The following is a 21,634-nucleotide window of genomic DNA, read 5'->3' on the forward strand; positions in this document are numbered from 1 at the left end:
TTTCTATTTTCAGCATTTGTTTCTTCATACTATTCATTTTCATGAATGCGAAATAATTACAAGAGATACGTCTTCCCCATTCATATTAAACAGGAAGAAGGAAAACATTACTATTCCGAACAACTTTAATTGTTGCAATTAAAGAGACTGTGTCACGGCTGAGTTAAGTTTAGTTGATCAAGTTTTGCCAAATTCTCGCTATGAAACTTAATTTATTTTTTAAGGAAATTACCTCTATGGATCTAAATGACAAATCATAGCGTCGCCCAGGCGTTATAATTTAATTAAAAGTCACAAGCAAACGAGATGAACTTTGAAATATGTTCAGACCGACAATATTGAAAAAAAAAAAATTTTACAATCCTTTTTAATTTTTTTTTTTTTTTCCCTCCCGACCTTTTTTTTTTTTTTGCGGGGCTGAAATTTCATTCACTGTTTCAAGCGGTTATTTTTATATTTCACTGAACTAAATGGCCTTTTTCCCATGCCTTTAATCCGTGATACAGTCCCTTTAAGTATTTCATATTCCGTACAATACAGCAGTGGAGAATGGCAGTGTTCTTGGAACTGTCTTCAACTGTTTTCCTGCACACAAGACTGATAACATGGAATGAGCTCCCTCGTGATATTTGCACTGGCAGGAATCTAAGCATTCTGAAATGATCAAGACAGTTTTAATAAGCTATACTATAGTTATAAAAATAATCAAAAAATGACAAGTATTTCTCCGATTGGATAAAACTGCATTATAACTAACAGTCTTCTCGAAACAGTACGTTTAATTTCGAACAGTTTTATTGGTCATTTTCATAATAAAGCTGTAGTTGCGTGGAGCTCACGTCTCTCGCAGCCAACAGTATGCCAAGAAGTTTAAAACTCACTTTCCATGAAAAGAAGAAGTTCTTTCTTTGTATGTTCACCGTCGTTCTTCACTTCACAACTGTAAGTGCTGTTGTTTCCCTTCACAATCCCCATGTTATATCTCACACTTGTTCTGTTTTGCACAACAATACCGTTTTTTCTCCAGACGATGGTAGGGGCTGGACCACCTTTTGCCGGACACCACAAATACGAGGAATGATTGAACAGTACAAACTGAGTGGTCTTTACCTGGGTGAGGACTGGCGCCACTGAAAACAAAAGCAATTTTATACGTCATTTTGTAATTTTGTTTTGGCTGTTGTTTATAGACATCAATAGCTGTAATTGTGTTATGTTGATAATTATTTATAAAGAAAGAACCTCATACCTGTGAGATTTAATTGCTGGGCCGTGTAGCTTGCGTGAAAATCACCATCAGAGGCCCAGTTTGATTTATGAAGCTTTAACCACATATGGCGTCCGCTGGACCAAAAAACATATCGTTTTTGATAGAACTCACAAAATAAACTCAGGACATTCGCCGACTGGTTTAATCCATCGCGAATTTCAAAGAATATGTCCAAGTAACAAGCCTGGAATCCATAATCGTGAGAAAAAGTGATGGTCATTTCCACGTAATTCCCTTCGGGAACTGTAATGCTGTAAGTACCATCTGGTCTCAGTGTTATTGTTCCCTTAGTATCTTGTAGGGATACTTCTGAAAATACTGCAGCTGTGGAGAATAAGAGGTATTAGTTCGAGCGTTCAAAACATTGGTAAATAATGAATCGTTACATTACACACCATAGACAACGTCATACACCTAGGCGAAAGTTGCAGTTTGTGTTCTTGACAAGTGGTTATAAGCCCAACCTTACCACCTCCTACCCCCTTACCCCCTCCACCCTCAATCCGTAATAGGCCTACCTATCCGCCAACAAAGGAAAATATATCTGGCAGTGACCCACCATACCCCTCAACGTTTTCTTACTAACGTTCTTGCAGAACTTTAGATAGTAATCACGGCAATTTCTTATAATTTCTCTCTCTGTATATGCCTCATCAAGCACTTAGGTGCCAGGGAAAACTTGAGTTTTGGGGGTGCCCGAAAAAAATTTTAAACATCATACCAATACTTGAAACTTTCCACACTACTTCTAATTGCATTGTTCTTCATCATCCAATGTGTGGTTTTCATTTTTCCGTTCTTTCCATTAATTTATCGCTCTTTACTTTTGCAAATGGCGGGAAATCACCCACTTTACTCGAAAAAGTCAAATAAATCCCTCGAAACTTATTTTTTCGGCAAAAGTTTACCTTTGATGATTCACCCGACTCCCCTAGCATTACCTTAGCTTTCCCCCGTTTAAGCATTTCCGATTTTTTGACTTTTGAAAATTTTCCAGTGTACTTGCATGCTTAGTACTAGATTCAAAGCTCAAGAAAGCGCATTCATCATTTTTTTTCCAAACAGAATAATTTAAAAAAATATATCTTCGACAGATTTAGAGGTAATGGACTACAAAAATTCACACACATTAGGCATGCAATATAGCAAGTTTTTGCAAAGTTTCGCCCTATTTCAGGAATTTTTGTTTTCCTTACGCTACTTTGTATTACAAAAAGATATTTTTTTTCGCGGCGGGAAATCAAACACGTTTTCAAATCTCGATAAAAGTTGTAATTTTCGATAAATATAATTGGAAAGTTGCAGCAGGGTGTAAAACTGCATGTAATGTAGGGAAATAGGTTCATTTTGGATTTAAATTGCATATTTTGGGCGATTTTTAAATTCAAAGACTAAAAGCGGCGGGCAATCAACCAAAATGCGCATTTTTTTCCTATTGACGTATATCAGGCCAGAACCCAAACAAATTTCGCTATTTTCTTCCAAAAATTTACTATTTGATTGCGATGTTAATACAAATCCCTTGTGTAGATAGACGATTTCAATAATTTTAACGTGCAGAAAAAAATGACCTTTTTCTGTAGCAAATAAAATAGATATAATATGTTGCTTAGTTTCTGGCCAGTTGAATTGATTATCATCATAACTATTCTTTTTTTGATGGAGACTTTCCAAAATTTGTTGCAAAGACAGTTAAATTGCCTTCCTACCAATAGCCCTTGCAAGGATATTGGTTGTTCGCTTTTGGGAAGTATCGTGGGGATTTTGTTTGCGTAGTTTCAAAAACTAAGAAACATTTGAGTGTTAACGGAAACCTTTAAATAATGGTCCAGATTCTTTATAAATTACCACCTAGAATACTAAATCTGTCGACGAGTGTCTGTGGCCATAGGCGGCAAGGGTCAAAATGAATTAGAACTTTAAATATCCCGGCGAAATTCCGAGTTGTAGTGAGCGAAGTGAATTTCACATCAACATAGGTACGCAATGCGTGCAAATGTCTAAAGGACTCAGTTTAAAGAATGAGACCTGTTCTCTGATTACCGAAATTATTAGTAATATTATTGGATGTATCAAACTAAATGCGTTAAACTGAAGTGTGGAACGTTTAGCATAACGTGGTCGGAAAATCTTGTCAGTTTGTTTTTTTTAATTTTGTTTCATAATAAATTTTCCGAGTTTAGTGGCTTATAGCCACTTTAATTCGAATACAACAACATCTACAAGATGATATTCAAGCTTTGTACAGCATACATGACGCAGTACAATCAAATGTAATTGGTGAGCTAACATGATGCGAGATTTATCACGTACGTGATTTTCTCATTGCCCGACTTGGGCTTGAAAATGTACAACGGCCAGATCCCATGGAAACTGCCACAGTATTCTACTTCCAACAAGCAGAGCTGAGCAATGATGGCAGCTACACAATGTACTGTCCAAAACACAAGCGATCCTTTGATGGCCCGGGGCGGATTCGCATAGATGCTGAAACGCACGCCAATGTTACCACGTGCATCGATTATGTGCGCAACGTCTGTGTCAATGATAACGAGGAAGCCTTGTTTATCACATTGGAAGGCAACGCCAAGCAAAATCGGCAAGTGAATAACCGCCTTTTGGTTCAAGGCCAAGCAGATTAAATTGTCGAGGACCGATGTTATTATTATGTTATGTTAGTATGTTATGTTATATTATTATTATGTTATGAAAATAGCATCCTCGGCAACTTTTGATATGGACATCGTCGAAAAGAGGGCTATCCACGAACACATGGCTCATAAAGAGCCTGGTTTTCACTAGCGGCGCAAGCACAAGCGCAAGCACAAGCGCGACACGCAAAGGTCAATGATCCTGTTCTGTCCCCGCGACGGACGGGTGCAATGCGCGTGCGTGACGAAGCCCACGGAGAAAAGAGCTGTACGGCGACTGCGTCGCAGGAAACCAGGCAAAGAGGGACTGTGGATCACTATTTACAACATTGGTCACATCACCAAGAAGTCTTCTAAATGTCACCAGCTACTGAAGAAGACCCTTGGTTTGGATAGGTCAGTATTAACAAGATCGAAAGCTAGCACCAAGTCAGCAAATTCAACAAAGTCAAACAATGAAGATCATGAGGAAAGCACTAACGAAGAAGGACTCACCAGTAGTCAAATAGAAGCCATCAAGATGCTGTTTTCCCACCAATTAATTTCTCGAGACTCACTCACGTTTGACATTGTTGGGAAAACCAGTGCCGAGCATATGGATTTACGGGAATTTTTGACGACACTTTGATGATCAAAAAGATCTACGACAAAGTGGTCTACTTGAGACGAAAAGAAAAGTAGAACGTGGTACTTTCAACAAATGAACCTGAGCCATCATAAAACAGAACAGAGGCGTGGTCGAACGTTATATCAGATACTCCAGCATCTGTGTCTGTCAGCTGTTCCGGTCCAAGAACAAAATCCAAATGGAACCAAACTGATGAAAGAAAATTTGAAGAATTCTTTGCAGAGTATTCTGTTCGCCCAGGCATAGCGGACTTAAGGGCTTTGTTCCTGTCATAGTCCAGCCTCAAAGCAATTGTCGAGCGTAACGACGGCGACTTTGAGCGTTGCTATAACAAAGCAGAATACATATTTAAGAAGAGAGGCCAGAAATAGATTTATTCCAGGTCAAACGTAGCAAGTCAAGGATGGACTCTGAACTCCCGAAGATGAAGCATTTCTTTATTTATTTTTATTGTGATAATTTTTCAAGATGGGGGGGGGGGGACTTCCTTTGTTACACGACTCAAAAAGTAATTATAGCGGTGCCGGGCAAACGAGACTGCGCAATAGACTATCGAATGGTTGCTAAGGGCGTAGTGAATAGCTTGACACACCATGATTTGGTCTTGACCGTGCACAAAACACAATAGCTATTTGCATGTTGATTGCTTCTTTGAAGTCTTCCGGACATCAAAACAACAAACAGTGATAACGGTGACCAGTCTGGCAAAAGTAAGGCTTGTGTATTATACTGATTATAAAGATATCTCCGATGACGTTCTGAAATATATTTCCCATTTTTTGGTTTCAACCGCAGTGACTAGAGGAAAGCCGGCAAAAAATTTAGAGAAGAAAAAAAAAATGAAAAAGACGTGGAAAAAATCCAAATAATTGTTTGCCTTATATAATAATGTATTATCCGTATTCCTGAGAAGGGAATAAAGAATTACCGTTAGAAATGAAAAATCCTCAGCCAATAATCCTCATCAACAATTTCACCGCCACCCAAGTGGCGGGAAATCAACCGGCGGCGGCACATCAGCCACTGGGCGGGACATCAACCACAATACGTGGCGGTGCATCAACCACCGGCGGGGAATCAGCCACACTTGCGGCGGGGCATCAGCCAAAGGGCGGGAAATCAGCCATGTGGCTGATGCGCCGCCACAAATTGCGGCGGGGTATCAACGGGCGTATGGCTCTCTCTCTCTCTCTCTCTCTCTCTCTCTCTCTCTCTCCATGAATAAATGTTCAACGTTTTCCGCCCGCAACAGTTACCAAACGCCCGATTTCTCATAGCTCTCTTTTTAAAAGAAGGCCCTGTGATCTTTAGAAATATGCCATATCCTTTAATTCTATTAATTAATTAATTATTAATTAATTTGTTTGTTTGTTAATTTTTATTTAATTTTGTTTTTTTAGTCGCAGGACACTACTCAGACTGTTCAGTTCTCATTATTTCGCTTTAGAAACGCTGACTTGTAACGTTTATCACACATTAATTTGTGTACCCATTGACTTTCGAGAGCAAATAATACAGAAATAAATGACTAAAACCTTGATATTCTTTTTTTGAATACTTTGCATGTAAAGTTTCTTTAATTTATGTCATGAGCAAAGTTATCTAAGACATTTCGAGCAGTTAATTTTTGTTCTTTTTATCTTTTGCCCTACACTCTTCCTCCATTACACAAAGTTCGCACAACTTGTCAAAAACTTTATTTGAGCCCTGTCATGGCAACTGATGTTCACGTTGTAGAAGTTTGGTTTTCTTTACTGTTGAAATTGTTGCTAGCAAGCGCGCGACAGCTGTGATGACATCTATGGAGGATGATATCAAGTTTTGGAAGACATTATAAATCATCAAAGTTTCTATAGAAATAATAAATTTTGCTCAAACAATTGTTTGTTATATCACTTAAGATGTACTGCAGCTAAAAAATTATACAGACTGACTGCAAATTAAAACCTTGAAAAAAATATTTTTATATAAGAAATCGAACGGCATTGCGTACAATTTGTGATTAATATGTACGAGTGATGTTTTGAAACTTCTCCAAATTTCTCGATTCTTAAGGCGATTGCAATTTGAACACTTTCAAAAAATTGCGAGACCTAATCACGAATTGTACAGGAAGGTCGTGTGATTTGTTTTCATCTATAGAAAACCAAGTAAGTTTATGAGAAGCATGTTTTCGTGCTAGGTTTTACAGGTGTTTTCACGAATCATTAACCTCTAACACTATTTCGAAAATTAAGCTTAGAATCCTTGGTCCGTCTTCCGAGCACTTCGGGTCACCTTCGGAAATGTTCCAAAGCATCTTTGAAATTCTTCGGAGGTTATCGTCGGGTCAATTTCAGAAATCATCAGAAGACCCCGCGTCAAGTTTGGAATCTTCTTTTTGATGCGCTTTGCTGAGTGTACTATAAAACATTGATCACTTACAAAAGAAAACAATAAACAGCCACGATGCTTCCCTTCTCAATAACAACTTCATCACTCAGACCTATTTCAGTGACCAAGAAAATATAAAATATTAGTTAAATAGAAACTATTATGCTACATGAACTAGAACATCAAGCACTTAGATAACCATTTGATTTAACCCCGGTGGCGAATTTTAAAAGAGGCTGGAAACAAAAGTTCGTCGGAGATGAAATAAATTTGCATTAGGTTCGTGTGCACCACTACGAACTAAGAAGTATTAACTGTACATGTGTTCCGAATCGGAATTTATTTATTCACCATCTTTAAGCTGAGCCCTCGCAATTCGCGCCTTTAAAATCAATTTTCTCAAGTATTATGACTTTGAAATAAACCAACTTTATCAAACAATTGAAAACAACTGTTGTTGGTGACTGACGTTTCGATAACCTGAGCGGAAGTCATCTTCGGAGTCAAGTAAAAAGTTGTTGTCAGTCGATGATGTTGTTTGTTTATTCAATAAAGCATTAAAAAAAATTAAAATCATTCTTTCACAGTTAAGTAATTTGAAAACGAACAGTAAAAAAAGGAACGGACGAGAACGTCCTCACTATTCGCAAGTCAAATAGCGGAACCTTCATATATTAATATTCAAACAGTTTATGTTGATTGTTACAAAGTTTTCTCTTCTCAGTTACAACAACCCAGTTTCATTTCTCCATTGCCATTTGACAACTAATAGCACGAAAGTTAATTCACTATGAAACAAATTTCACAATATAATTTTTAAAAAAGCAATGGTATCTCTCCCATTATAAGACTGTTCCGTTGAAGTTGATTGGTCAGTTTAGCCGTGATGTTATTGGCTGTAAGACTCGTGTAAAATTTGTCAACTCTCACCCGGACGATCACACTATTCGCGCCAGTCCCTTACAAGAGCGAGTATAAATAAGAGCCCTGCATCTCATTTCGGCCCAGTTCGCGTAAGAATCCTTCGCTTCTGTTACCTGATTTGTTGTAAAAGCAAATGTTAAACTCCGTTTTGGCCGCTGTCTTTCAAGCTCTTCTTCGACGCCTTTACACTTCTGCAGCTATCCAGTCCCAAGTCCGGCACTATCTGGTAAAGTAGCGTCTCGTATTTATCTGTTTTTGTCATTTACTGGCTTGTTTTTTAATACCACGTATTGTGTGTTCCCTTGTTAGCTCTCGTTTGTGCAGCGCTTTTTCCTCGGTCCCTCGCTTAAATTTTGCACGCTTGCACTGTTGTGAATGTTTATTTTATGCGTGCTTCGACTCCAGGTTTGTGAAGTGCTTTTCCCGTCGGTCGGCTTCCAACACATTTTGCACACGTTTATTCAGTTTATTTGTTATGTCAGTGTGCTTCGCCTCGCAAACATCGGGTTTGTGCAGTGCTTTCCATTTGCACACGTTTATTTTGTTATGTTGGTGCGCTTCGCCTCGCAAACATCGGGTTTGTGCAGTGCTTTCCGTTTGCACACGTTTATTTTGTTATGTTGGTGTGCTTCGCCTCGCAAACATCGGGTTTGTGCAGTGCTTTCCTTTTGCACACGTTTATTTGTTGTTAGTGTGCTTCGCCTCGAACACTTCGGGTTTGTGCAGTGCTTTCCTTCATTTTTGCACACGTTTATCTGTTATGTTGGTGTGCTTCGCCTCGCAAACATCGGGTTTGTGCAGTGCTTTCCGTTTGCACACGTTTATCTGTTATGTTGGTGTGCTTCGCTTCGCAAACATCGGGTTTGTGCAGTGCTTTCCTTTTGCACACGAATATTTGTTATGTTAGTGTGCTTCGCCTCACAAACATCGGGTTTGTGCAGTGCTTTTCTTTTGCACACGAATATTTGTTATGTTAGTGTGCTTCGCCTCGCAAACATCGGGTTTGTGCAGTGCTTTCCTTTTGCACGGCTTTAATTTGTTTAGTCAGCGTGCTTCGCCTCGCAAACACCGGCTTTGTGCTGTTCTTTCCTTGGCCCCTGTGGAATTGTACGCTTTTATGCTTTATTTGTACTTGTAACTGTGAGGGTTTTTTTGTTGCGTACTTTGCCGTGCAAACTTCGGGTTTGCATAGTGCTTTCCACTCCTTTAGTTTCCCTTTAATTTGTACACTGGTTTGTTTCGTTCCTTCCGGTGAAACTTATGTTTTGTGTTGTTTGCCTCACAAACAACGGGTTTGTGAAGTGCTTTTATTTGGCTGTATTGCTTTTAGATGTTTTGTTATGCATACTTTGCCTTTCAAATTTCGTGTTTGGGTAGTGCTATTCCCTAGGCGCCCATTTTTTAATTTTTACATGTTTTGCTCTGGCATATCTGTTTAGGTTTTCTTGACAGCAAAGTTCACTGTTTTTACACGTTTCGATTTTACTGCCCTATTGTCCCGGGCCATTTTTCTTTTCCTTTTCTTCCCATGGTAGCCTGAAAGGGTGTCTAATGCCCTAGTCGGATTACTGACGCTCAGGCTGCCATCCCTTGGGTGGGTTCTCTCGTGCATTTCCAGCGCCAAATATTTTTGTCCCATGCCATGTACATTTATCCTTGATTTTCTGTATCTCTAGTTCTGCCGCCCAAGGGAAGGCAGTCTGTCCTCAGTTGCTTTATGATTTGTCTTTGTGGAAAAGTGCTCGGCTTTAGGCCGGGGATAGCGAACTTTTGCTTAGATAACTGCGCGTCCTGTCCCGGGCCATTTTTTTTTTTCCTTTTCTTCCCATGGTAGGCTGAAAGGGTGTCTAATGCCCTAGTCGGATTACTGACGCTCAGGCTGCCATCCCTTGGGTGGGTTCTCTCGTGTATTTCCAGCGATTATCCTCGATTTTCAGTACTTCAAGTTCTGCCACCCAAGGGAAGGCAGTCCAGCCTTAGTTGTTCAGTGTATGCTTTGTTTGTGTGAAAAAGTGCTCAGCCTTAGGCCGTGGATAGCGAACTTTAGCCCCTGGAACCTAGTAGTTAAGACCTTGTCAGCTAGATTGGTTAGTGTCTTGCTAGCCTTTCGTCTTCAGTTATGGGTTGCTGGGAAGGATTTTTCTGGTTTGAGTTTTGGGTCTTTGGGTTTGAGTATTGGCGATGTCTTGGGTCATCTGGTTTTGGGCCATGTAATGCGCAGACTTCTGAGCGCGGGAGCATATCTCCATCTCTTATTAGCGAGCGTGAAAGGGACTGTCGCGAATAGTATGCTATTCGCGCCAGTCCCTTACAAGAGCGAGTATAAATAAGAGCCCTGCATCTCATTTCGGCCCAGTTCGCGTAAGAATCCGGGCTCTTGTGGCCGAGACCTGTTGTTTATTCCTTTCGAGCTTGCCTCTCTATGCTACCGTGCTTTTTCTTTTCCCACCCTCCCTCATCCTTTCCATTTCTGCTTCCAACTTACCAAAGCACGGTCGCATATCTTCATCTCTTATTAGCGAGCGTGAAAGGGACTGTCGCGAATAGTATGCTATACGAGCTACTGATACTCCTGGGTTCAAACCATTTACTGTATATCATAATTAAATTAACATCTTTGAATATATCACACGCTATTGTAAACATTGACTCGGAGAGTCTTCGGAATCCTTCAAACATGCAATTTTGTGTTCAAATATTCTCCGCCAATATAGAATTTCAGGAGTTGATTTAAGAGGCACATCGAACTTCTCTTTCATAAACATCGCTGATATTAACTTTCCAATTCGTGCTGTCACAACTACTCAAGTCCAAAAAGGGTGCAATCAGAGTTATTTAAAAACGCAGCGCCATACAGCCAAAATTTGTACTGATCTGTTTTCTTGGCGAAGGAATAAATTGAAATTTCATTGTTTTGTACTCGAAATTTCATTGGCTGAAGTAAAAAAACATTGAATTTATTGTTTCCTTTCTGATTTGTGATTGGTTAACTTTTTCTGACTGACCCCGGTTATAGTAGCCGCACTGTAGAACAAGACAAAGTAAAGAAAAATTTGCCAAATACTTAGTATTTCGCTTAGCTTCTTCCTTGAAAATATGTCAACGTGCAGCGTTTGTTAACAAATTTAATGACACAAAGCGGCTACAAGGTGACGACACTAGATTTATCAGTTTACGGCTAAAAATGGTTTGAACCACCTTCTTAAACCTGTAAACGTGTTTTTTATATACACGTGGTTATTTTTGCGGTCTAAAATATAAATGGATGGTGTAAAAATTAATTTAAGGATTCATCAGCACATTGAAAGTGTAAACCTCCGTATTGTGTCATTTGAGCCACAAACCTTTTATTTTCTCAGCAGGAAACGTTTCGATTTCCTTAAAACTTGGTACAGCGAATGTTTAATGATTATAATTTGATGCTGTAAATTCAAATTTTTGATAAATGAGGTACCAGGTGTATTTTTAAGCTGTTGAATATGGCTTTTATTTCGCCGCCACTTTAAGGGCTTGTCAGAGCGGTTTATAAAATAGATTGCAAGACCACATTATCAACGTATTTCGAACTTATGACAGTTAAAGAATGTAAAGCAATGTTTGTTCTGGTTTTGTGTGAAGTTTGATGTTAATTGAAGTTTTTTCGAGACCTTCCGGAACTTCATCCTCGCAGCCTATTTCAGGCCTTTGTTTGAAAGGAAAATTGCACTTTGACTGCGTTTTCCAATATTCGTAAATATCTGAAAAAAGGTGCTGGAACTTTTAAATATGATTTTTACAAATGTCTTACCAAGGGGTATCTTTGGACAAGTATAAGCTATTCGCCAAATGGGTCGCTGACGGAGAGTTGGCTGGCGTTATAGTCGGCCGTTTAAGTTTTTTTAAAAAAAATGAATATCTCTGGAAAGAAAAGAGATATTCAGCAGTCAAGGAAATAAATTTAACTAAAAAAAAAGAATTTTAGAATAATGGAAAACTGGTAAAATATTTACGTTTTGAGGATTCAGTTATTGCACTTGAAAATACCGAGGTTTCTCGTATGGTTCAGCGTTCCTTTTGTAATGATTTAAACCGAAATTTGACTTTAATTTTATCAGTGTTAGGCCCCGTCCACACTGACCCGAGTAAAATTTGAAAACGTAGAAATTTGAAAACGCCGCGTAAAATGTTTTCCGTCCACATTAACCCGGGTAAACTTGAAAACTATACGCTTCATAAGTAAGTAAAAGTAAAAGTAAAGTCTTTATTTAACAAAGGTTGCACTAAAATAACATAAAATACTAACAAACCAGTGGCCCTCTTAAATAAGTTACAATAAAATATAAAAATACACTATTTCACGCTCCAAATCCAAACGCTCATTGGTGAGCGTTTTTGAAAAGCTCCGTTTTCGGTGACCGAAAACACCGTTTTAGTGTGGACGGTTGGCCTAACCGGAGAAAAAAGATGCGTTTTCAAATTTACCCGTGTCAGTGTGGACGGGGCCTTAGATAGAGTGGGAAAAGAATACAAGCAAAGGTTTTTAAATACCTGAAAGAAGATTGATGTTGCTCTCTGTTGACAGTCAGTACAAGGCGTTTACCAGGAAAATCAACAATGAATTTATATACAGCAAGTTAGACTCTATTCAACAGCTGTTGCTCATTATTTTCAGACAAAACCTTTTAAAATCTCATTTTAGATCTCATGTTGTGGGTATATTGAATTTTGATATTTCATTATACGCCTTTTTTGTTTTATTTGAGTAGTTAGCTTCTTTTGGCTGTTTAAATGATATTTCGGTTGTTATTAGGGCGATCAGTGTTTAACATAATAAAAATGTGGTTTGTATCTGATCTTAAAATCGGTTTGTAAAAACGTATAAAACTGAATTTTCGGTAACTCTCTGTTACCTTTATCAGAGTTAAAATTGATTCAGTTTTTTGTATACTAAGTTCTTTATACACCGCCAGTCTCTAGGGATGTTCCCAATGTTAAATAAACTTATGGTAATTGCACATGCTCATTCACACAGTTAATGTCCTGGATAGAATGTAGCGCTTCTAAGAATAGGCGTTGTTTCCTATTGTTGACATATCTTTCTAAAATTTCTACTGATAATCCGGATGAATGTCATGGTCTGTTGTTTCCGCGTGAAATCTTATTGAGCTTTCGTTTTTTTGTCAAGAGAGTCCAAGGGATTACGCTTCAATCCCTTACATAAAGGGTGTTTCCGAGAGAGTTCGACGTGTGCTTAGCAGGGAAAACATAAGAACCACTTTCAAGCCTGTTAAAACATTGGGCAGTATCTTTAAGAAACCAAAAGACCGCCCCGCCACAAATCAGATCAAGGGAATTGTGTACAAAGTCAAATGCAAAACATGTGATTTTGCCTATGTGTGAGAGAGCAAAAGATCGTGGATTTCGCGCGGCGCAGAGCACAAGCCTGGCACAAGATATAATAACGAAAGCGCAATAAGATTTCACGCGGAAACAACAGACCACGACATTTATCCGGATTATCTAGAAATTTTAGAAAGATATGTCAACAATAGGAAACAACGCCTATTCCTAGAAGGGCTACATTCTATCCAGGACATTAACTGTGTGAATGAGCATGTGTAATTACCACAAGTTTATTTAACATTGGGAACATCCCTTGAAACCGGCGGTGTTTAAAAAACTTATTATGCCAAAAAACTGAACCAATTTTAACTCTGATGAAGGTAACGGAGAGTTACCGAAAATTCAGTTTTATAAGTTTTTACCAACCGATTTTAAGATCAGATACAAACCAAATTTTTATTATGATATTTCAGTTATTTTATTTTAACCTTGCATGTATTGTATCTATTTTGGGAAAAACAAGCTAAACATCTGAACTAGTTCAGTTGTCATCGAAAGCATAGTGCCGCGCAAATTGAGATGACAAAGAGTTCAAGGCTCAAAATAATTTTCGAACAGTTGGTGGTCAAACAGATGTAAACTCGGTCATGTGTCGTTTCTGACCGCTCAAAACGTTAAGAACAGTAATTTTAAACAACTACTAGTGGTAGTTTAAAATTACTAGTATAAAAATACCCGCTATTAAACTAAAGCCAAATTTAAGCATCTCCCACGTTGTTTTCCTTCTTACTTGCCCTCAAATTAAAATATCTGCTTTCCATGCTTTAAACGTTCTTCCAGTCCTTCCAAGCACGCGTTCTTTTCGTTGACGTGAAAAAATCCGAATAATACTGACTTGAACAAAACTATACAGGTCAAATATAAAAAGACGCATCATGTCTTACTGAATGGTCTTTACGTTTTGCTTAACAGGAATAACATTGATTCCACATTTGTTGGAGAGCATGCGCGAGTCCGGCATGATCGGACGTGTTTATTGAGCGGAGCCAAATCTCCCTTCATTTTCCTAATTTCCCTGGTATTTTCGACCGTCTAGTAATCTTAGAGCGATGCAGTATATCGATAACTTCAATGGAATCGAATAGTCGCAAGAATAAAAGGGGTGCAAGAGGTTCAATGGAAGAAGAAACCAACGTTGCGAAACGTTCCAATATGGCGGATAGTTGTGACGAGGAGCCAGAGTTGGACGCCTCTTCATCTGAGCCAACACCTGAGCCAAGCCTTACCGACATCAAGGAGATGCTTGTTGACATAAAAACTACAGTTACAGCGATACTCAAGGAAAATCAACAATTCAAGGAGGAAATAAAGGAGCTAAGAGCCGCCCTCAACACCAACAAGAGGGAAACAGAGAAACTTAAAACACAGCTAACAAAGGCCGAGAAAGCAAACGGCACCTTGCAGAACGAACTTGAACAAACAAGACACAAGCTTTATAAACAGATAGAAGAGACGGACAGGCTTGACGAAATTTATGACGAGTTGGAACAATACTCGCGCAAAAATTCCCTGGAAATTGTCGGAGTCCCAGAAAGCGCTTACACATCCACCGAAGAAGTCGTGATCCGCATAGGTGAAGCTGTCAACATCACCATCAACCCAGAAGATATTGAAATATCTCACAAGCTGCGAAGAAAAAACAGCAGACCCATAATTGTACGATTCTTAAGCCACAAAGTGAAGTCCCCACTTTATAAAGCGAGAACCAAGCTGAAGGGCTTAAAAGTGTCTGACATTTTCCCAGACTACCGCAACGCTTCTTTTCAAGAACAACGCATATTTATAAATGAGAACTTGACGGATTTCAGAAGGGAATTATTTTGGAAAGCAAATAAGAAGAAAAAGGACAATATGATAATTAGCGCGTGGACAATCGATGGAAAACTTTTTGTGAAGACATCGCCAGACGGAGCGCCGATTAGAATTTACGGTGAGGAGGACTTAGAAGATCTATGAAATCAACAGACTATTGAACAAATGAAGGGATAACGGACTGGATTTGCTGAGAGAAGGAACTCTTAAAATAGGTTTGTTTTTTAAAATTTTGTGATCGTTAGTTTTGTTTTTTTTGATCAGCTTTTTTTTGTCGCTTATTGTTATTATTACTGTAGGAGAACGTAAACAAAATATTTCACCAGAGAACTAAATTTAAATGCATAAATCACACAAATGTTCGGTAATTTCGTTAAATGTTAGGGGACTAAGAGATACTTCTAAAAGAAGGAACATTTTTATGTACTTAAAGGATCAGAAAGCCGATTTCTATTTTCTTCAGGAAACTTTTTCCAAACCAAGCGACGAAGCAATTTGGAGAAATGAATGGGGAGGTCAAATTTACTTTTCTCATGGCACCTGTCACAGTAAAGGTGTTTGTATTTTGATCAATCGAGCGGTAAAAGAAAAGGTGGCATGCACATCCAGTGACACCTCGGGCAGAATAATCCTAATTAACATTACATACAATGGCTTGAAATTATCATTTTGCAATATATACGCGCCAAACGACCACACACAACAGCTAGGCTTTATTCAGGAACTGAATTGCCTCTTAATTGACAAAGCCGAAATTGCAACCCTAATAGTAGGGGGTGATTGGAATTGTACCTTGGAAAAGAAAGACAAAAAAGGTGGTGTCCCCTGGAGGTCCACAGCGTATAGGAATTTAGTCAAAATTACAATGGATAGTCTTGAACTTGTTGATATTCAAAGAACACGCCATCCGAAGCTTAACACATTCTCCTATGTGTCTAAGGCATTAGGTGTTAAATCAAGGATAGACTTTTTTCTAGTTGCTAAACATTTAACACAATTTGTTAAAAAAGTGGACATCCAAACATCAATAGCGCCTGATCACAATGCAATATTTTTGTTATTATCGTGGCCAGATGAGCACCCTCGCGGACCGGGATTTTGGAAATTCAATAACACTCTATTAAACGACGAGGAGTACACATCCAAAATTCGAGAATTATATCCTGAGCTTCGCAGAAAGTACTCTTATGTAAACGATCCACAGCTATTTTGGGAACTGATGAAAATGGAAATAAGAACCGCGACAATTTCCTTTGCTAAAGGAAAGGCACAAACAATTAAGAAACGCGAGACAGTGATCAAAGAACAACTAGATGATCTAGATAAAAAAATCTGCAATAGCCAAAATCTTGATAATATCGACTCTATCCTTAAACAATATGATGACCTCAAAAAGGAACTCCAACAACACTATGACAATAAAGGCAAAGCTGCAATTTTCAGGTCTAGATGTCGATGGGTCGAAGAAGGAGAGAAAGCTACAAAATACTTCTTTAACTTAGAGAAAAGAAATTACAATCGGAAAACCATAAATGAAATTAAATTAGAAAACGAGGTAACAACCACAGATGAAAAGCAAATCTTGTCGATGATTAAAATGTATTATAATGACCTGTATAATTCCAAAACAACTGAGACACAGGATAACTTCGAAACATTTACAGAAAACTTGGAGATCCCTAAACTGGAGGACAAGGAAAGGGATGAACTAGACGGCCCCTTGACATATGAAGAATGCAAAAAATCATTGGAAGCGTTTCAAAACGGTAAATCACCAGGAGTAGACGGCTTAACTGTAGAATTCTATAAACACTTTTTTGATTTGATAGGATTAGATCTTTTAGCTAGCCTAAACAGAGCATACGAGTTTGGGAGGTTATCGATATCCCAGCGTCGGGGTATAATTACTCTTTTACCTAAAGAAGATGCAGAATTACTGCTCCTACAAAATTGGCGACCCATTACTCTACTCAACGTAGACTACAAAATTGCATCAAAAGCCATAGCAATGAGAATCGAACCAATGTTGCCAAAACTTGTGCATCCGGACCAAACCGGCTTCGTAAAAGGAAGGTATATCGGGGAAAATGTAAGGCTAATATTCGATATAATGGAACAAACAAGAGTAAATAACATCCCAGGTATACTCATATCAGTTGATTTCAAAAAAGCCTTCGACTCACTGGAATGGTCATGTATTCAGAGCACTCTACAAAAATTCAACTTTGGGGATAGCGTAAGAAAATGGATCAAAATCTTCTACACAGATATTGAAAGTGCAGCCTTGAACAACGGCTTCGCTACGGATTGGTTTAAGCCTTCTAGAGGAGTAAGACAAGGATGTCCACTCTCGCCTTTTTTGTTTATCTTAACTGCAGAAGTTTTATCAAATAAAATAAGACAAAACCCGACCGTCAAGGGAATTCGTCTATTTGGCTCTGAGGTCAAACTAAGTCAGTTTGCAGATGACACGAACTTATTCTGTGGCGATCTGACATCGGTCGAACAAGCTCTAGACACAGTGAATGTCTTTGGTAAATTATCCGGATTAATGCTCAACGTAGAGAAAACAAAAGCCATCTGGCTAGGAAAATGGTCAAAAAATAAAACCAAACCGTTAGGGATGAAATGGGCAAATAGTCCAACAAAATTCCTAGGAATTTTTGCTTCCTATGATGAGAAAGGTAACAACCAGATGAACTTCAACCTGAAAGTGCAAAAATTACAAACGAATCTAGATATGTGGAATTCGAGAGGGTTAACGCTATATGGGAAAGTGCTAATAATTAAATCTTTGGGGCTATCTAACCTAATATGTTCAATTTCGAACACAAACGTTCCCAAGGAGATAGTTTCAACGGTGAAAGATAAAATGTTTCGTTTCCTTTGGAAAAATAAAAAGGACAAAATAAAGCGGACAAGTCTTTATCAGGACTATAGCAATGGGGGGTTACGAATGGTTGATATAGAACTTGCAATAAGATCATTACGGTTAGCATGGATTCAAAGACTTCTTTTTGGAAACAAAGGCAACTGGAAAATAGTTCCGGACCACTTCTTTAAAAAACATGGTGACCTCAACTTCCTACTCCGATGTAACTACGATACCAAATACCTTGGGCATTTTCCAGAATTTTACAGAGACATACTTATTGCCTTTGACGAAATTAAAACTTTGTACAACTATGATCAAGGAAACGACATTATCCTTTTCAACAATAAGGATATTTTAGTGGGTGGAAAGCCTATATTTATTAGGGAATGGGTTAATAAAGGCATCCATACGATCCAAGAGCTCTTGAATGAGGAAGGTCAATACCTAACCTTCCACGATTTTCAGATAAAATATCATTGCAAAACGAATTTTCTCCAGTTTTATCAAATCTTGAGCGCAATTCCTGGCTCTTTGAAAGATAAAGCGCGAACTTTAGGGCAAAACCCGATACTTAACTACAGCGAAAATTCTACATCGTTTCTGCTAAATCAAAACACCCAAATTAATCTGGAAAAGTTTAAAGCAAGAGACTATTACCACCTACTCCTTGCCAAGAAACATCAATCACCCCCTACTGGCCCTAAAAGATGGAGCACCGATCTAACAATAGATACAGAAGACTGGAAAGAAATTTTTAGCGCAAACCCAAAGCTATGCAAGGAAAATAAGTTAAAAGAATTTCAGTTCAAATTCATTCATAGGATTGTCGTCACGAAGAAAGAACTCTTCAGATATGGGATCCACACAGATAGTGATTGTGCATATTGCAGTGAACCAGATTCTATAGATCATACTTTCATTAACTGCACATTTACTCGAACCTTCTTTCGTAATGTCATTGATTGGTTTAATGTTCACTGAATGGCTCTAGTTTCCAACCGGATACGAAAGAAATGCTTTTTTCATCCTGTAAATACCCAAACAACCCGGTGCTAGAGAGAAAGGTCAATTACACCCTCCTCTTCATGAAATACTATATATATGCAAGTAAGCTAAATAACAGTTTACTTTGTCTGACTGATTTTAGCAACAAACTCAATCTTAAATACAAAGTGGAAAATCTGACACATTGACACTTAATCTTTAACTATTAAACTCCTCTTTTATTTTATAAAGTAGTATCGTTTTTTTCCCCTTTTCATTTATTTTCTTCTTGTTTTTCGATCCTTTAGATTTAATGTAAGTAGTGTTAGTTTCTTCTCCTGCTCAGCCTCAATAAATTATAATTTCATTTTAGTAATGTAAGTAACTGTCCCGTAAGTAATGTAAGTAATCAATTTGTAAGTAGTCTCTTTTTTTTTCCTGTAAGTAATGTATGTAACGGTCCCGTAAGTAGTGCAAGTAATCGTTTAGTAAGTAGTCTTTCTTTTTTCTGTAAGTAATGTATGTAACTGTACCGTGAGTAGAGGTAATGTAAGTAATCAATTTGTAAATGAGCTTTTTCTTTTTTTGTGTGTGTGTGTTGCAATTAAATTAATAAAAAAAAAAAGAAAAAAAAAAAAAAAAAAAGATTCCACATTTGTTTCGGTTTTACTTATAACCCATTCGCACCAAAGCTATTGTTTTCTTCATATAAGTTGCTAAATGAAGTTTGTTGACTTCACATTTAGCACAATCAAAGCACTAGTTAGATTTTACTTGGACTTTTTAAAAAAATTAGGTCATTCAGTTTTCTGTTGCTGGTTTTCATTTTTAACTCGGAAAAGAGTTGTAATGGGCGAAGTGAATTCACTCCCTCACTCCTTCCCTCGAATCCTGTAAACATAGGCACGCAATACGTGCAAGTGTTTTACGGCCTCTAGAGAATTAGACCTGTCCTCTGATAACCTACATTTCTAGTTAAGTTAAATAATATTAACATGCCTAATTACCAGCCGAAATATTGTATTAATGCCAGTTTTCTTGAAATACCGTATTTATTCAGCTTTAAGCCGAGACTCTAAACGTTTGGTTTTTAGAAACAGTTAGACTCCGACAAAAAACCCGAAAGACTCGGAAATAAGCCGAGACCCATTTTTTTTCCTCGCAATTTTCTACAACAATTATTTCTGCCTGAGACTGTTTCTGTTTCTTTCCTACTGTTCCTTTCTTTAAGTTAAGTTAATTTGCAGAATCATTGACTACGAGCAGTTCCTATTTTTTCGCAGAGTTCGAAAAATAATTTCGCTTCAAGCTCGACGGACTCTGCGAGAAAATAGGGACTGTTCGTTGTCTAGCAGAATCACTGTTACGTGACTTTTCAAGAGAAGAAGGGTCAAAAAGGAATCGATCTATTTGACTTGTTGTCGCGACACCAGAAACTGGCCAATCAGAAGCGTTCGTTCCCACGCGTTTGGTAAACATTGGAACACGATCTGACAGAGATTTTACACGAGTCTTACAGCCAATAACATCACGGCTACACTGACCAATCAACTTCAACGGAACAGACTTATAACATCATCGACTGACAACAACTTTTCACTTGACTCTGAAGATGACTTCCGCTTAGGTTGTCGAAACGTCAGTCACCAACAACAGTTCTGTTCAGAACTACTCTCACCCGGACGGTCACACTATACAAACTACTGATACTCCTCGGTTCAAACCATTTACTGTATATCATAATTAAATTAACATCTTTGAATATATCGCACGCTATTGTAAACATTGACTCGGAGAGTCTTCGGAATCCTTCAAACCTGCAATTTTGTGTTCAAATATTCTCCGCCAATATAGAATTTTAGAAGTTGATTTAAGAGGCACATCGAACTTCTCTTTCACAAGCATCGCTGATATGATATTAACTTTTCAATTCGTGCTGTCACAACTACTCAAGTTCAAAAGGGGTACAATCAGAGTTATTTAAAAACGCAGCGCCATACAGCCAAAATTTGTACTGATCTGTTTTCTTGGCGAAGGAGTAAATTGAAATTTCATTGTTTTGTACTCGAAATTTCATTGGCTGAAGTAAAAAAACATTGAAATTATTTTTTCCGTTCTGATTTGTGATCGGTTAACTTTTTTCTGAGTGACCCCGGTCACGGTAATAGTAGCCGCACTGTAGAACCAGACGAAGTAAAGAAAAATTTGCCAAATACTCAGTATTTCGCTTAGCTTCTTCCTTGAAAATATGTCAACGTGCAGCGTTTGTTCACAAATTTAATGACCCAAAGCGGCTACAAGGTGACGACACTAGATTTATCAGTTTACGGCTAAAAATGGCTTGAACCACCTTCTAAAACCTGTAAACGTGTTTTTATATACAAGTGGATATTTTTGCGGTCTAAAATATAAATGGATGGTGTATAAATTAATTTAAGGATTCATCAGCACATTGAAAGTGTAAACCTCCGTATTGTGTCATTTGAGCCACAAACCTTTTATTTTCTCAGCAGGAAACGTTTCGATTTCCTTAAAACTTGGTACAGCGAATGTTTAATGATTATAATTTGATGCTGTAAATTCAAATTTTTGATAAATGAGGTACCAGGTGTATTTTTAAGCTGTTGAATATGGCTTTTATTTCGCCGCCACTTTAAGGGCTTGTCAGAGCGGTTTATAAAATAGATTGCAAGACCACATTATCAACGTATTTCGAACTTATGACAGTTAAAGAA

The 21,634-nt window shown here is 38.0% G+C and overlaps 2 protein-coding genes across 3 annotated transcripts in view; both read right to left on the bottom strand.

The window, feature by feature from the left end:
* LOC144642762 (uncharacterized) overlaps positions 1–12,424 on the bottom strand; it is a 64,807-nt gene extending 52,383 nt beyond the window's left edge. The window contains exons 1-6 of the mRNA XM_078501820.1: positions 12,374–12,424; positions 11,634–11,743; positions 6,974–7,034; positions 1,250–1,594; positions 882–1,130; positions 534–654 (exon numbers count right to left, since the gene is read on the bottom strand). Of these exons, the coding sequence (XP_078357946.1) occupies positions 534–654; positions 882–1,130; positions 1,250–1,594; positions 6,974–7,025 (767 nt within the window). The 5' untranslated portion in view covers positions 7,026–7,034; positions 11,634–11,743; positions 12,374–12,424. The remainder of the gene's footprint in view (positions 1–533; positions 655–881; positions 1,131–1,249; positions 1,595–6,973; positions 7,035–11,633; positions 11,744–12,373) is intronic.
* LOC144642807 (uncharacterized) overlaps positions 1–21,634 on the bottom strand; it is a 104,874-nt gene that overhangs the window by 59,801 nt on the left and 23,439 nt on the right. The window lies entirely within an intron of this gene.

Source organism: Oculina patagonica, chromosome 2 (genome assembly GCF_052425735.1).
Source record: "Oculina patagonica isolate OP01 chromosome 2, crgOcupat, whole genome shotgun sequence".
NCBI lineage: Eukaryota > Metazoa > Cnidaria > Anthozoa > Scleractinia > Oculinidae > Oculina > Oculina patagonica.